The sequence below is a fragment of the Alligator mississippiensis genome, chromosome 1 (assembly GCF_030867095.1).
Source record: "Alligator mississippiensis isolate rAllMis1 chromosome 1, rAllMis1, whole genome shotgun sequence".
Classification (NCBI taxonomy): domain Eukaryota; kingdom Metazoa; phylum Chordata; order Crocodylia; family Alligatoridae; genus Alligator; species Alligator mississippiensis.
This window is the reverse complement of record NC_081824.1, coordinates 44,291,180-44,305,632: the sequence shown is the minus strand read 5'-3', so window position 1 is coordinate 44,305,632 and position 14,453 is coordinate 44,291,180. Positions and strand designations below refer to the sequence as shown.

Here is a 14,453-nt window from a genome sequence, read left to right as displayed (position 1 = left end):
TGACAAAGACCACAGGAGTACGTGCCAGGAGACATGGAGGGTCAGTCCTCCCAGGTGGTACTCTGCTTTCTGGCTAGAGTATTTCCCTTCCTTCAGTTCGGCCCGGGCTCCTCCAGCACTCCCCAAAGTTTCCCCAAAGAAGGGCATTTTGCCCTGCGCCAAAGTGCACGTTCAGGGGTGTGCACAGCAGCAAAAAGTAGTTGCACAAATTTGTGCTGCTGTTTTTTTGCCACTTCAAGTGCATACCCCTGCATGTGTGGATGCACCCACACAGTTTGTTCAGGAGGTACAGCTTTCAGAGAAAGAAACAAAAAGATAACCTAACATACCCATTACCAATTTATTCAGTCAGAGAGTCTGCATTCTTCACCCACAAGGCATTTGTACATATGCTTGTGCCACAGCACTGGGTGCTTTTTAAAGAATAGAATAAACTCATGATTATAATTTTTTTCCCCAAAAACATTACAAGATGTCCCAAATCTCTCAAACTTCAGATCAAAGGGCAGAACCTATTCTAATATTTCCCTTCCCTAGTACATAAAATAAATACATTCATTTAATTTAAGTTAAAAAACCCAAGCTTACTGCCAGTACATAGAATGAAATAAGAGAGTCTTGTAAGTAAGCTTTCTAAAGTATTCATATTCTGTGATGATGAACAATAGATAAATAAATGACTGGGGCATAAAGCTAAAACTTTGTCTGTATCAAAAACTGTAAATAGCATTATCTGAAGCACAATTATGTTTTTGGAGAAAGGCTAGGGTCTCAGTGGATAATCTGAGATATTGTTGCATGATGAACCATCTGGAACAACAGACTTCAAAATGTCACATATCACAGTAAGGCTAAATATCATGTAATGGTTGCATTGAATACACTGTCAAATCACGCTTACTGTCACCAGTGGGGTTAGATTCTATAAGAAAGCAGTAAGAGCTGTAGTATTTAGTGGAATTTATTATGCAAGCCAGTGAAGTGAAAACTACACAGCAGCACAGCCAAAAAAAACCTAAAACCCAACTGGCCTTTAACTGAGATATCTGATAGAAAATACTGAAGTCATTCTGACACTTTGAAAATGCAGTTTCCATCCTGTTCTTTTTTCACACCCATGACACCATAATAGAATTAAATAAAAAATGTTAAACTTTCAATGGTAGGTTGCTTTAACACATGACTTTTTAATGAATACTTTCAAATCTAATTCATTTTTGACATTCAAGAATGTTATATAAACTCAAGTAGGAGACAATTCTCCGTAACTATATGTCTGTGAAGTATTGCGTCCATTTTTTAAACCCTTAACTTGAGCTCAGAGAAGTCTCCCAAAAAGTCTGTAAATCATTACTATTTTTTGGGTGTTCTTTGAGCACATATACAGCTATGTACACAAATATTCATCCTATCCATGTTTGCAGACTTGTATTTAAAACAGATGATATTATAAGGGGAAAAATATTGAAATGAACAGGTACGAGTTTGTTAAAACTCCTTTCTCTTAGTCCTCTTTGCCAAGAGGACCAACCTTAAATGCATAAAACAATTGAAATCAAAGCAGTGATGCCTGAAATGACTTACTCATCTCAGTGCAATGCTAGCCCAGATTACTAGGGATGGCAATTAAAATATCAGTGTTATTGGCCATTTAGTTTCTGATATAGAGCAGAGGAAAGGCTTCCTTCCTGGTTTGAGAAGTTGCAAGTTTTCTGTCCCTTCAGTTTGGTTGGTTGGTCACCTCCTAGCAATAAACCCTCCTTTGTCTCTATAACCATATCTGGCTAAGTAGATTTTGTTGCTTGAGTGATTTGGGCTTTTCTACCAGGAAATGAAAACATGGAGAAGGTCTCCAAAGAAAAGGTAACATATATAGTTTTTATATATTAAATATATTATTCTAGTTGTAGAATATAAAAATGACATGGCAAAACATGTAGATACAATGTACATGAGTTAGCATCTTTGGGTAGAAATAAGTTGGAAATTTTAAAGGTACATTGAACTGTGGAATTTAAATGTGTTTGAGTCTAATATTGAACAAATGGACTATGACTTTAATTAATTTGTGACACTGGTTAATGAAACCAGCATCATAAAACTGTAAAGAAAGCTTATAAGAAGAGTAGAGATCAGTTATTATCTATTTATCTATATTTTTTAATCTGTTATGTTTACATTTTTCAGCTGTAGGCCTTGCTGCTTGTCCAGAACCAGTAATTCCTAGCAATGGCATCAAAACAGGAGATAGATATATGGTGAATGATGTTTTGTCATTTCATTGTGAACCTGGATACACCTTACAGGTACGGCTTTTTTTCTTTACCCATCTCAGGCTTTATCCTCCAATACCCCCAATTTGAGGGTATTATGTGCCCCCAAATGATTAGATTCTGTAAGGGCCATATGAAGCAATTAAATCGCAGCTTAAAATCTTGTACAAATATTTACACATGATAGACAAGATAACCAAGAGATTTCAAATAAGGATCCATAATGTCAAAAACATTTAGAACTTCTGTGATTTTTCTGAGGTTTTTTTTTTTTTCAGTAGAATTGCTCCATTATTTTTCCTTAGTCAAAACACAAGTGAAATTAGTTTTGAAAATGGGCACTGCTAAATTCTTAAAAGTTATGGCTTTCAGTCAAAAATGTGAAACTACTACTCTAAATATTTCCCTACTATTCAATCTATTTCTTTTCCCAGTGTTGAGGAACCAAAGTTAGACTAAGATAAATAACCATTTCTTGCTCTTCTTCATACTAATTATTTTGTTTAATAAAGTGAACACATGCAAATGCATTACTATATGATAATTTTATTTTTGTAAATAAGAGATGTGTTCATTATGAAATAATCTATGTGAAATGGCATTAGTATTCTATGAATATCACTCTTTCAGGATGCAAAATGTCTGTTTTAGTGATTACATTCTTTTCTCCAGTCTGTTGCTTTGATTTGCTCAGTTGCACTTTTGTCATTATGATGACTAAATATTTTAAAATAAAAAATGTTAAAAAGTTCCCTTCAAATGCCATGCTCCATTCTCTATTAGTTCACATTTTTTTTCCCTGAGCTCTCTGACTTCCATATAAATGCTGAATTCAACATTAACTGTGGAGCCAGGTTTGACTAAACAAATGTTCTGTTTTTGTATATATCCTGGAAAGTGTTAAAGTAAGGGTCTTCTACTGGCAAATCCTATAGGAAATATTTGAATATTTTTCAGAAGTTTAGACACCTACATCACAATGTTCCAATTCTGCACTTAGGGAGGGTATAAGTTTTTATGCATCTCAGCATGTGTTTCCTTGGCAAGCATCAGTGGAAGATCTTTCACTTAACCAGGACAACTGCTTATTTAAAAATAGTCTTCAAATATTAAAAATAAATAAAACATAAATAAAATATATTTCATACAAGGCACAATGGGCCAGATATTCAGAAGGCATGGCTTAGCATGTGAAAACTCAGATGAGGACTGATTTTTAATGGCTTTCAACAAGAAGCCACACAGCTCAAACAGCTGTCTTCAGATGCATAGGATAGGTAAATGTAAAATTTCAAGGTTAAGTATGGGCGCATCTACGTGAGATGTTTACTGTGGAGCTGCCTAATTAGCTCCACAGTAAAGTCTCAGCATCTACACATGTGGCCCTGTTAGGCTGCAGTAAACTAACAAACACCACCCTAGGTTAGTACTTGTCAACACAAGTCCTATCTTATGGAAGCATTATTTAGTGCACTGCAGCTCATGTGTAGATGCTGATGGGGCTGGCAGGGGCATCAGGGTGCTTCAATGCGGGGGCTGCCTGACAGCTAGCCTCATCCTGGAGCCCCCACATGGCCAGCCACCCCCTCTGCAGCAAGGTGAACCAGGTCATATCAGCACCAGGCTGGTGGACTCACTCCTTCCCCAGTCTCTTGCTATCCAGGGCTGCTCCAACCCAGCTCAACATGCTGTGGTCCTGGGTGCACATGGAAATGCAGTGCCCAGGATTAATAAATTTCAGCATGAACTGAGCCAGAGTTTATTCAATCACATTAATAGTACATGTAGATGTGCCCTATATGGCATAAGAAGCCATATCCTGAACAATGAAACAATGATATAATGTGTGTATGTAGGAAGAGGTTCTGAGTCAGGAAAGACTTTAGCTTTTGACTTTCAAAATCTCAGCTTCATTCTTCCTGAATTTGCTGGGTAAATTGGATAACTATTCTCTCCCAATAGTGTTCTTTGATATCAAAGGAGTCTGAAGGGTGCAACTTTTTCATCATACTTTATCCAAAGTATTTAAAATGATCTTAGAATAAAAAAGTCAATATTTTCATTGAATTTATGACTATTTTATTTTTTTTAATTAAAATCTAAATGCCTACTATTTCTAGTTATCTCTTTAATCTTTCCTTTTCCCTTTTTATTGGAAAAAAATGTTTTTGTTTTTTTTACTTTTAAATTAAGAATAAATAATGAAATATGTTGATAAAAACATTAAAAGAAAACTTCCAAATTTTTTTGTTTCAAAACTTCCACACAAAAACGAATAAATGAATTATTACAAAAAATGAGAAGCAAAAGCTTGCCTATTCCATGTATTTTCAAATCAGCATAATTATGTTTTTATCAATATAATAGCAGTTTCTACCGACAGCGAATATGGCATCCTTTAATACAAAACTTTGAATGTTCTGTCTTTCCATGTTTTGAAGCAGTAATATACAATCTTTCTGTTGGAATAATAAAACTTTAGTGAGTATTATACTGTTGGTACATTTGGATAATGTGAAAGAAACCAGTTAAATGTCTCTCCAAGCAACAGTTTCAGATAGGAAGTAAAAAAATTAGACCTGACTCTCAGTCCCATGTTGTAGTCCCTAAATCAGGTTTTTTAGTAATAAATGCTCCATTTTTACATTGTTAAAGCCACGGTAGATCCATTTCCAAGGAAGTACGAGCTTCTCACATCTTGGATATTCCTTACTCATTAGTGCTGAGATCAGCAAAATTAAACTGTAAGTTTGTTAAAAAGGACAGTTTCTTAATCATTTGAAAAATAAAATTTACAAGCATCAAAATATCTCTTCTGTTAAAATGATGAAACATGCCTGAACAATTAGGAAAAAATCCTAACCATGCAGTTCATAAAATTCAATTCCTTTTAAGTTATAGGTCTTATTTAAAATATAATTCCAAATGTATATCTAGAGTTAAACTGAACTTCATAATATGAGTGATAACCAGGGATCCTGGTTTTCTCTGATAAAAAATATACCTAATTTTCAGGTTAAAAACAAGTAGCCCCAAATCCACGTTTTCCTGTGTTTAAAGTGAAATGCCACTAATACAGAGATATATACATAGTGGTATTTCATTTTGATCATGGAAAAATGTGGATTTGGGGTTTAATCAGAGAAAAACCAGGTTCCCTAGTGATAACCTATTACAAGGAAAGTTCTTAATGAACTCTGTGCATTTTACATGAAACTGAGGCTCCTTGATAAGAAAAAGTGACAATATTGTTGCTTTTTCAATCATGAGAGAAATTTAATGTTATTTCTTTGTTTGTAATTAAGGCTATACAACATTTATTTCATTCACCTTTGTCCTAATGATAGAGAAATAAACAGTAATATCCCAGACTGAATTGGGAATTCAGTTCATTTCAAGTTGTTGTGTATGAATCCATAAAGGGTAACCAGTAGGGGTAAAGGGTAACCAACAGTGGTATTTAGTGGGATATAGATAGGTGGCTTAATGGGAGTCACAAAATCCTACTGAAGTCAATGGGATTCATGGGATGACAGAGATACACGATAAAGTTGCTTGAGATATAGCAGGGGACTAGATTGGGAGACCCTTGATTAGGGTGACCATATTGTTTTTAAGAAAATGCAGGACACTGTTCCCTCCCCGCCTCACAAAGTCAGTGGTCTTGCTGCAGGCAGAGGCAAGCGCAGGTTGGCAGGAATGCAGGGCACAGTCCAGCAGGGGCAAGCAGTGACATGCTGTGCCAGGCAGGTGGGCAGGCAGGCACTGCTGCTGCTGTGCAGGAGCAAGGCAGGTGGATTGGAGCAGGTGCCACCACACCTGCATGTGCCCAGCCCAGGTTCTCCTGAGCAACAGTTCCAGGGGCACCACTCCAGTCCACCTGCTTTGCTTCCACACAGCAGCAGTGGTGCTTGCACTCCCACCAGCCTGGTGCACCATGTCACTACTCTCCACCAGACTGAACCCCATACCCCTGTGATTCTGGGACCTCTATTTTTTACCAACCAGCTGGGATTGGCTTATGAAATCTGGGACTGCCCCAGCCAAACTGGGATGTGTGGTCACCCTGTCCTTGATGTCCCTTCCAGTCCTGTATTTCTATAAGTCCCTATAATTAGGAACTTATACAAAACTGTGGGGGAAGTGAACACACTGGAGGGCAGGGAACAACTACAAGCAGACCTGAACAGGTTGGACATATGGGCAGAAAACAACAGAATGCAATTCAACAAGGAGAAATGCAAAGTGCTACACCTAGGGAGGAAAAATGTCCAGCATACCTACTGCCTAGGAAATGACCTGCTTGGTGGCACAGAAGCAGAAAGGGATCTTGGAGTGCTAGTGGACTCCAAGATGAACATGAGTCGGCAGTGTGACGAAGTCATCAGAAAAGCTAATGGCACTTTATCGTGCATCAGCAGATGCATGATGAATAGAACCAAGGAGGTGATATTTCCCCTCTATCGGGTGCTGGTCAAACCACAGTTGGAATACTGCATGCAATTTTGGGCGCCGCACTTCAAGAGGGATGTGGATAACCTGGAGAGGGTCCAGAGAAGGGCCACTCATATGGTTAAGGGCTTGCAGGCCAAGCCCTATGAGGAGAGACTGGGGCACCAGGACCTCTTCAGCCTCCACAAGAGAAGGTTGAGACGTGACCTTGTGGCTGCCTATAAGTTCATCACGGGGGCACAGAAGGGAATTGGTGAGGTTTTACTCACCAAGGTGCCCCTGGGGGTTACAAGAAATAATGGCCACAAGCTAGCAGAGAGCAGATTTAGACTGGACATTAGGAAGAACTTCTTCACAGTTCGAGTGGCCAAGGTCTGGAACGGGCTCCCAAGGGAGGTGGTGCTCTCCCCTACCCTGGGGGTCTTCAAGAGGAGGTTAGATAAGCATCTAGCTGGGGTCATCTAGACCCAGCACTCTTTCCTGCCTATGCAGGGGGTCGGACTCGATGATCTATTGAGGTCCCTTCCAACCCTAACATCTATGAATCTATGAATTACTTAAATCTTTTCTCACTTTATATACACAGGGCCGTTCTCATATTTCTTGTATGCCTGGAACAGTGCGACGTTGGAACTATCCATCTCCCCTCTGCATTGGTATGGATACATGTATTCTGTATATGCTGTTGTGCCCAAGATTGGCAGGGGACTTTTGGTTAAGACACAAATGTGGTTCCTCACTGAGAGTGGATTGCTTCCTTTCTCCTTTTTATCTACCACAGTTTATTTAGAACTGTTTGGGTTTTTTAGAAGTTTTTACATCCACCCTTAAAGCATATTCTCCTTTTTGACACCTGATCAGTGTATGACTATCATTTTATTTATCTAATCACCAAAAGCTGTCATTAATTAAAAAATAATTCTGGAAACAAATGTGGGCAAATGTGACAGCATGCGTCACATTTGCCTCAGTCCTCATGACGTTCCTTCCAATCCTAATTTTCTGTGATTCTATGATTCCAAATAGAATCATAGAATTAACAAGTTAACTTACAAACACTTGATAAATTCCTGTTGTTCTGAGTTGGTAAAGGATTAATTACTGAGGAAACAAATTCATCCAAATCAATAGTATATGTTAAAAAAATTGAAATAAAAAACAAAAGAATGTAGGAAGTTTTAATCTTAGGCTTTACCTACCATTTAGTATTTTATTAAATTTCTACTACTTAAAAGTCTGTTGAACATTTTTTTTTTGACTCAGTGGATTTTTTTTAATTGCCTAAGTATAGTTATTTAGGATGATGCATATATTCTGCCTTCTAGTAGTTCATAAGGAGCTATATTTTCTGTAGAGGACAATATTTTTTGCATTTATCATTATAGGAAATAGTGATGTTTGAGATATTTTCCATTTTCTTTTCATGACCTTTCTCCTCCTTCAATTAATTTGACAAGTAATCTACTTAGGAGACCCTTCTTAGTTTCCCAATATAACTCTCATAGTTCATTCTACAGTACCTGAAATATTTGGCATGTTGTAGTATGAAGTACTGTGGTAGTACGATGTTCAAAAAATCAACAAATTTAATCTAGCATTGCAAATTCTCTTCCATACTATCCTCCTTGTAATATGGATAAGAAAAAAGAATGTGAACAGAAGCATTTCCTTTGAAATTATTTTTCATAGTTTAGGATGGGTTTTATGAGTCACTGTAAATGGTGTAAACAATACACTCATGAAACAATGTATCCCCTGAGCAATAGGGCTCTGCGAAATTTTGCAGGCAGTTTTGTTTCGACACTGTTTCAACTTGTTTCAAGCTTGAAACAGCAGAATCAAAATGAAACAGAGAGCTTTGAAACAGCCTCAAAATGAAATGAGACAAGTCAACACGTTTAAAAAATTTCTAAACATTTTGAGTTTCGAAGCTCAAGCTGGGCTTGCCTGCAGCGAAACAGATACTAAAGTAAGGAGAAGGAGGGAGAAGAGGGGGGAAGGGGTGGGGAAGGATTGCTCTCATTATTTACAATGTAGCTGGCCAGTGAGTGTCATCCATCCCTGAGGTCTCTTCCAATTCCAGTGCTCTGGGGGAGGGATAGAAAAACTTCATAAAAGGCAGCATTGTTTGAAATGCCCTGCTTTCTGCCTTGGTGTCAGTTGAGTGAGGGCGCACCATAACCCACACGCAGTGTCACCCACCCATGTCACGAGTTTTGCCTGTCAGCAGCTAGAGGTGCAGGGCCCCAGGACCCAGACTCCACCTGTGCCTATCTCCTTGACAGCTGGCAGGCTTCATGGCCACATCAGGGCCTAGCAGGCCTACAGTTTTCAACCCCCTGTGCCCTAAGACAGACACAGTCCCACAAATACCCATGACACGAGTTTTGCCTGTCAGCAGCCAGAGGTGCAGGGCCCCAGAACCCTTGCGCCTATCTCCTTGAAAGCGGGCAGGCTTCATGGCCTCAGAAGGGGATACCATTCCTGCAAGTTTCACCTAAATCTGGCTAGAAATGACAAAGTAATAGGCTATTTCGAGCTTCCCCATTATAGCCTATGGGTAAAACATCAAAACAGCAAAACTGTTTCAAGGAAACGGAACAGCAGTTTTGATTCAAAACAAAATTCAAAACAAAATGCTGTTCTGTCAAAATGTCAAAATGCAAGTCAAAACAGAACAGTGCCATTTTGCACAGCACTACTGAGCAACTCTTAATTAGGCTGTTATCTGCATTTACTGTGACAGCTGATTAATCATTAATTCAGGTTCATGCCAGATCATTCTTCCAGGTCATGGTACCAAATAAAGCACTGACATGCATCCAGTTCAGAGTTCTTTGTGTGACCACTATTTTCGTGCTTACTAGCAATCCACTGTACTGGACAAATGGACATTCTCCAACATAGCTTCCATCTTAGGTGTGTTTTACTCTGAATTAATCACCACAGAACATTTTCATTCTGTCTCCTTGAACCATTTTGGAAGTAATTCCATATCCAGTGGATTCTCTGAGTTATCAGTATCTGATATATTGTTTTCTGGTTTCAAATTACAAAATCTTTTTTTTTTCCCCCGCTCTTATGTTATATGTTTTACTGTTTCTGCTGTATATTGGATTTCTGAAATCAATATGCACTTCAGAAAGGAAATATACAGTGTAAAGTATTAATTATAATCAAGATAGTAATTATTATTAAAAGAGAGGCTGACTTTCATTGTCTTTTTAATAGCTAAATGTGGTGGAACACTGACAGATATGGGCGGAGTGATCCTGAGTCCAGGTTTTCCTGGTAATTACCCTAGCAACTTAGATTGCACATGGAAAATCTCATTGCCTATTGGATATGGTAAGTAAATGCACATTTGGAGTGAAACTAGTTCAGTTTAACAAATGTTAAATTTACGTAAGAATACTGTAATTTCCAAAATGAAATACATTGAAGCACAAAAATCAGGATAAAATGTATCTTATACCCCATACATAGATATGTGCTTCCTTTCAACTGAAAATGCTTTGTAATTTAAAGTAAATCTTTGCCAAAGCAAAGGGATTATTTGTAAAAATCTATCTAAGAAACTGATTTCAAAGCAATTTAGATATGGTCCATGATGCTGTATGAGATGAAATGCAAAATGTAGCTTCTAATTCAATTGGGGATTACTTTTTAAAAAGTAAAATGACTTTTTTCAGTCCCTCACATGACTACTTTAATATCCATTTGAGTGCTGTTTCTTTTTTTCTTCTCCCCCGCCCCCCCTCACACAGTGTGTTTGTAATTAATAACCTGTAAATTGTATGAAAGTAGTAGTCAAAAAGACTTAATCTCTGGCATCACAAAGTAGGCTAAAAAAGGCCTAAGAAACTGGTCTCGCACCCTTCTCATAGCAACCACAGACATTTTATACCTTCTTGGAGTTCTTTATCTATTTATATTTCTTTAAAAAAGTGTCTGCCTCATAGAATAAATGAGTTAGAACGGGGTGATGGTCATAGATAATAATGAATAAAAAGAGCTAACATGTATCTTTATGAGAAATGAAAGGCAATTGAGAATCCTTACTGTGAAAAAATATGGCAGTGAGAATATATTGCTGGTATTCAAAAAAGAAAATTAACTTATTAAAAATATTAGTATATTCATGATGCCCTTTTCTAGGAACTTGTCATTTTTTTTTCCTTTTTCAGCTTGCCTTTAGATTATGGTTTCATGTAACCTGACACATGCCTTATATATCATAATAAACTGGTTGGTAGGCTAAGCAATTTGCCATTAAATACCCTGTTGTTATTATTCAAAGTTCTGAATTAAAAGTTATTCAAAAAACAAAATTAGGATCAAATTGACAGCTGATACATATTTTCCTAACATCATGCTCTTGAAGCTTTTTAGGATAACATGTTGATGTCTGTTTTCTTTTTCACTGTTTACATAGGGGATGGTAGCATTATTTTTATACAAGCAGTCTGTATAGAGTTGAAAATGCCATGTATTGCAAGGAACAGGTTAGATTTCAGTCAGACTCTTTTGACAAACATACAGAAAATTCCTGAAGAACTTGTAATGTAAAACACAAGATAAACAAGTAATGACTAAGAAAGAGATGGTAACAACAGTAATCAAATGTATGCATTACCCACCCCCATTTGGTAAAATCATACATAAATAGTCCTGCTGACTTATCAGAGGCAGGGGAGGGGGGGGGGGAAGGGGGGGAAGGGGAGGGGGGGGGGAATACTGGGCCCTTCACTATAGTAAAGAAATTTTTTTTGTATGACTGACTTAGCAAAGATTAAAAAGAAGACCAGTTAGAAAAAGAGTTATGTTCTTATCACATGTTCACTCAATACATTTGCAAATCACTGGAATGTTGTTATGTTAAGTTAGGACAGTTTAAGAAGATGCTGTTTTGTCAAACCAGCTTTATTTTAATTTCTCAGAACATAGGAAACATTACTAGCATGTTGGAATGAATCTTCCAGTGAAATTATTTTAAATGACAACTCTTATCCTCAATACCCTATACTGTTGACCCTAATGAATACAAAAATACGTTCCCCTGTATTTCAGCACCTGCTGTAAGTAGCATTTACTTTTAGGAGCTTTTACTGAGAAGTTTCAACTATCTTTTCTCTAGAGTATCTATTTCACATGACAGCTTTCTAAAATGGTATTGTTTCAATGAAAACACAGTTGTAAGCCTTGGGAAATACAAAAACTGTTATTAAAAAGGGGATGGATGATGTTGAGAGAAACTAGAAACAAATAACCAGAAAGGATTTTTTTTCTTTCATTTGTCAGACTATGTTGTCTGTTTAGAATCAGATATTTCCAACTTTAATTTTAAAGCAGACTTAAGCATAAGTCAGTGGCATTGTATCATATATTGCATATAATAACCAAACATACAACAGATTTTAAAGGCTGTCAATTGTTTGCTGAAATGAAATTATTTGCTGAATTTCAACAACATGATAGCTCTTGTAGGTAATTATACTTATTGTTAGTTTGTATTCCTAAATTGAAGTTACACATACAAAAACACTAACATAAAGCTTTCACTGGTATAAACATTCTGATGGCCGTCCTTACTAGGTTTGATAAAATTTTGTTAAGATTTATATATATTTATGTGTGTGTTTGTATATCCCATTATATATATATTCAGATTCAGATTTGGTCCAAACTGGGGACAGTGATTCAATTGGTTGATTCGGATCACTGTCCTGATTTGATTTGGTCGAATCTAAATCTGAAGATCTGATGCTGATTTGGAGAATCAGTGATTCGGCCTTAGTCACAACTTTAAATGTTTTTTCTACATACTTTGAGGTACCAGACACCGCTCATAAACACTGTGATGGTGGGGAAGATGGAGCAACCCACAGGAATGTGCCCCTTCCCCCCCCCCCCCCCGTGTGCTCGGCTATGAACCTGGAAATGAACCAGAAGTACTTCCGGTCCACTTCCAGGTCCACTGCATAGCACATGGATGGAGGCCATGCCCCACCCCCCCCAGCTCTGTTATCTGCCATGTAGGGACCCTGGGTGGCCCCCCAGACCCAGGAGGGTACCAGTCAGCAAGCCAGAGTGGCACAGGGGGCGGGTCCCCCTGCGTGCTCCTCAGTGGACCCAGAAGTGGACCAGAAGTGCTTCTGGTCCACTTCCAGGTCTGCTGCTGAGTGCGCTGGGGACCACCCACCCAGTGCTCCTGTGGGATGCTACATCCGCCCCACCATCTCAGCATTTGAGAGCCACCTGGTACCTTAAGGTATGTAGAAAAAATGTTTAAAGCTGTGTCTATGTCCGAATCATCAAATCTTTCCGAATTTCTATAAATCGATTTGAAGGGCTATGATTTCATTTGGAAAGATTAAAGGGTCTCCTGATTTGATTCAGATTCAGAGATTTGGCCACCAAATTGGGCTGAATTTCCACCAAATTGAATCAGCGACTGAAGCTTCATGCAGTCCTAATTTGTGTGTGTGCTTGTGTGTGTGTGCACGCGCGCGTGCGTTAATTTAAAGTAACAGTCGTAAATGGACCAGGCCACCTCTAATGAAGCAATAAAGAAATAGAATAGAAATGACCTTAATATTAGAGTTAAAGAGATATGAAGGAAGCAGAGAGTCAATAACTATTAATTTAAATGTATATCTACTTAATTCTTCTTTTTTTTCTTTTAAAGTAAAACAAATTCCACTATGGTTACTCTCTTTAATTTAAGACTGCTCCCTTTGAGTTATTCTTTTCCCTTTGACTTTACTTTTTAGATCCTTTGCTTCCTTATGGGTGAAGCTCTTGTCTTGTTTTAATGTTAAACTAATATTTACTGTATGACCAGGACAACCAAAGTATGATGCTTAACAGTGGATCTTCAAAAAGTCCTGTGTTGACCCCATTTTAAATGGCTTTCTTATCTTCTACAATCTGCTGAAATAATTATAGGCACAATCATTTAAATTCTTAGGTATTATTTCAACATTCCAGGTAGGGACAGATGTTACACATAAACTGGTTTAAAGTGATCAGAAACTGGTTGAAAACTGTGATGGAACAGAGATTCAGTACACATAAACCAGTTTCAAAATGGCCAAAACCAGTTTAAGGTAAACCTGGTTAAATGTAGTATCAGACTTAACTGATTTGGCTCAAACCAGTTTATGCATTGTCTGTCCCAGACCCTTTTCTGGTTTAAGTTAAACCAGACACCCCCAGCCAAAGCAGGGATGGGCAGGGGCAGGGGTCTGACCAGCTAGGGGTTTAATTCCCCGCTCCTTGTGCCATTGGCAGGGACCTGAGCCAGGTCTACCAGTTTTCCCCCCCTCCTGCTACAGCAGTGGACACCCTGGCCCCTGAGGCAGAGGGAGCAGGGAGTGGGGTTAATCTGCCCTCTACCCCTACTGTCAGCTGGTTCTGCCCTCCCCCCTTGCTGCTCCAGTGCCCAGGCTGGGGCATAGCCAGATGCTGCAGGCTGGGTGGATCTGGGCAGTGAAGGGGTTTTGTCTGGTCACCAGTGGGTCCCTCAGTCCTGCTGGGCTGAGGTGCCACTCCCTGGGCATCCAGCAAGTCTGGGGCTGCTTCACAGTGGGACTGCCTTTCTTGGCAGCCCAGCCGCAGCACCTCCTTTGCTGCTGCCACTGGCCCAGGCTACAAGTGGGAACTAGTGCACACAACCCTAACCCTGCAAGCCCCATGCCAGCTCCAGGCTCCCCCATCCAGGCTGAG

General features: G+C 38.6%; 1 protein-coding gene across 1 annotated transcript in view; it reads left to right on the top strand.

Moving 5' to 3' along the window:
- The window catches only part of CSMD1 (CUB and Sushi multiple domains 1), a 2,292,800-nt gene that overhangs the window by 1,995,951 nt on the left and 282,396 nt on the right, over positions 1–14,453 (top strand). The window contains exons 38-40 of the mRNA XM_019488443.2: positions 2,188–2,306; positions 7,312–7,381; positions 9,957–10,073. Of these exons, the coding sequence (XP_019343988.2) occupies positions 2,188–2,306; positions 7,312–7,381; positions 9,957–10,073 (306 nt within the window). The remainder of the gene's footprint in view (positions 1–2,187; positions 2,307–7,311; positions 7,382–9,956; positions 10,074–14,453) is intronic.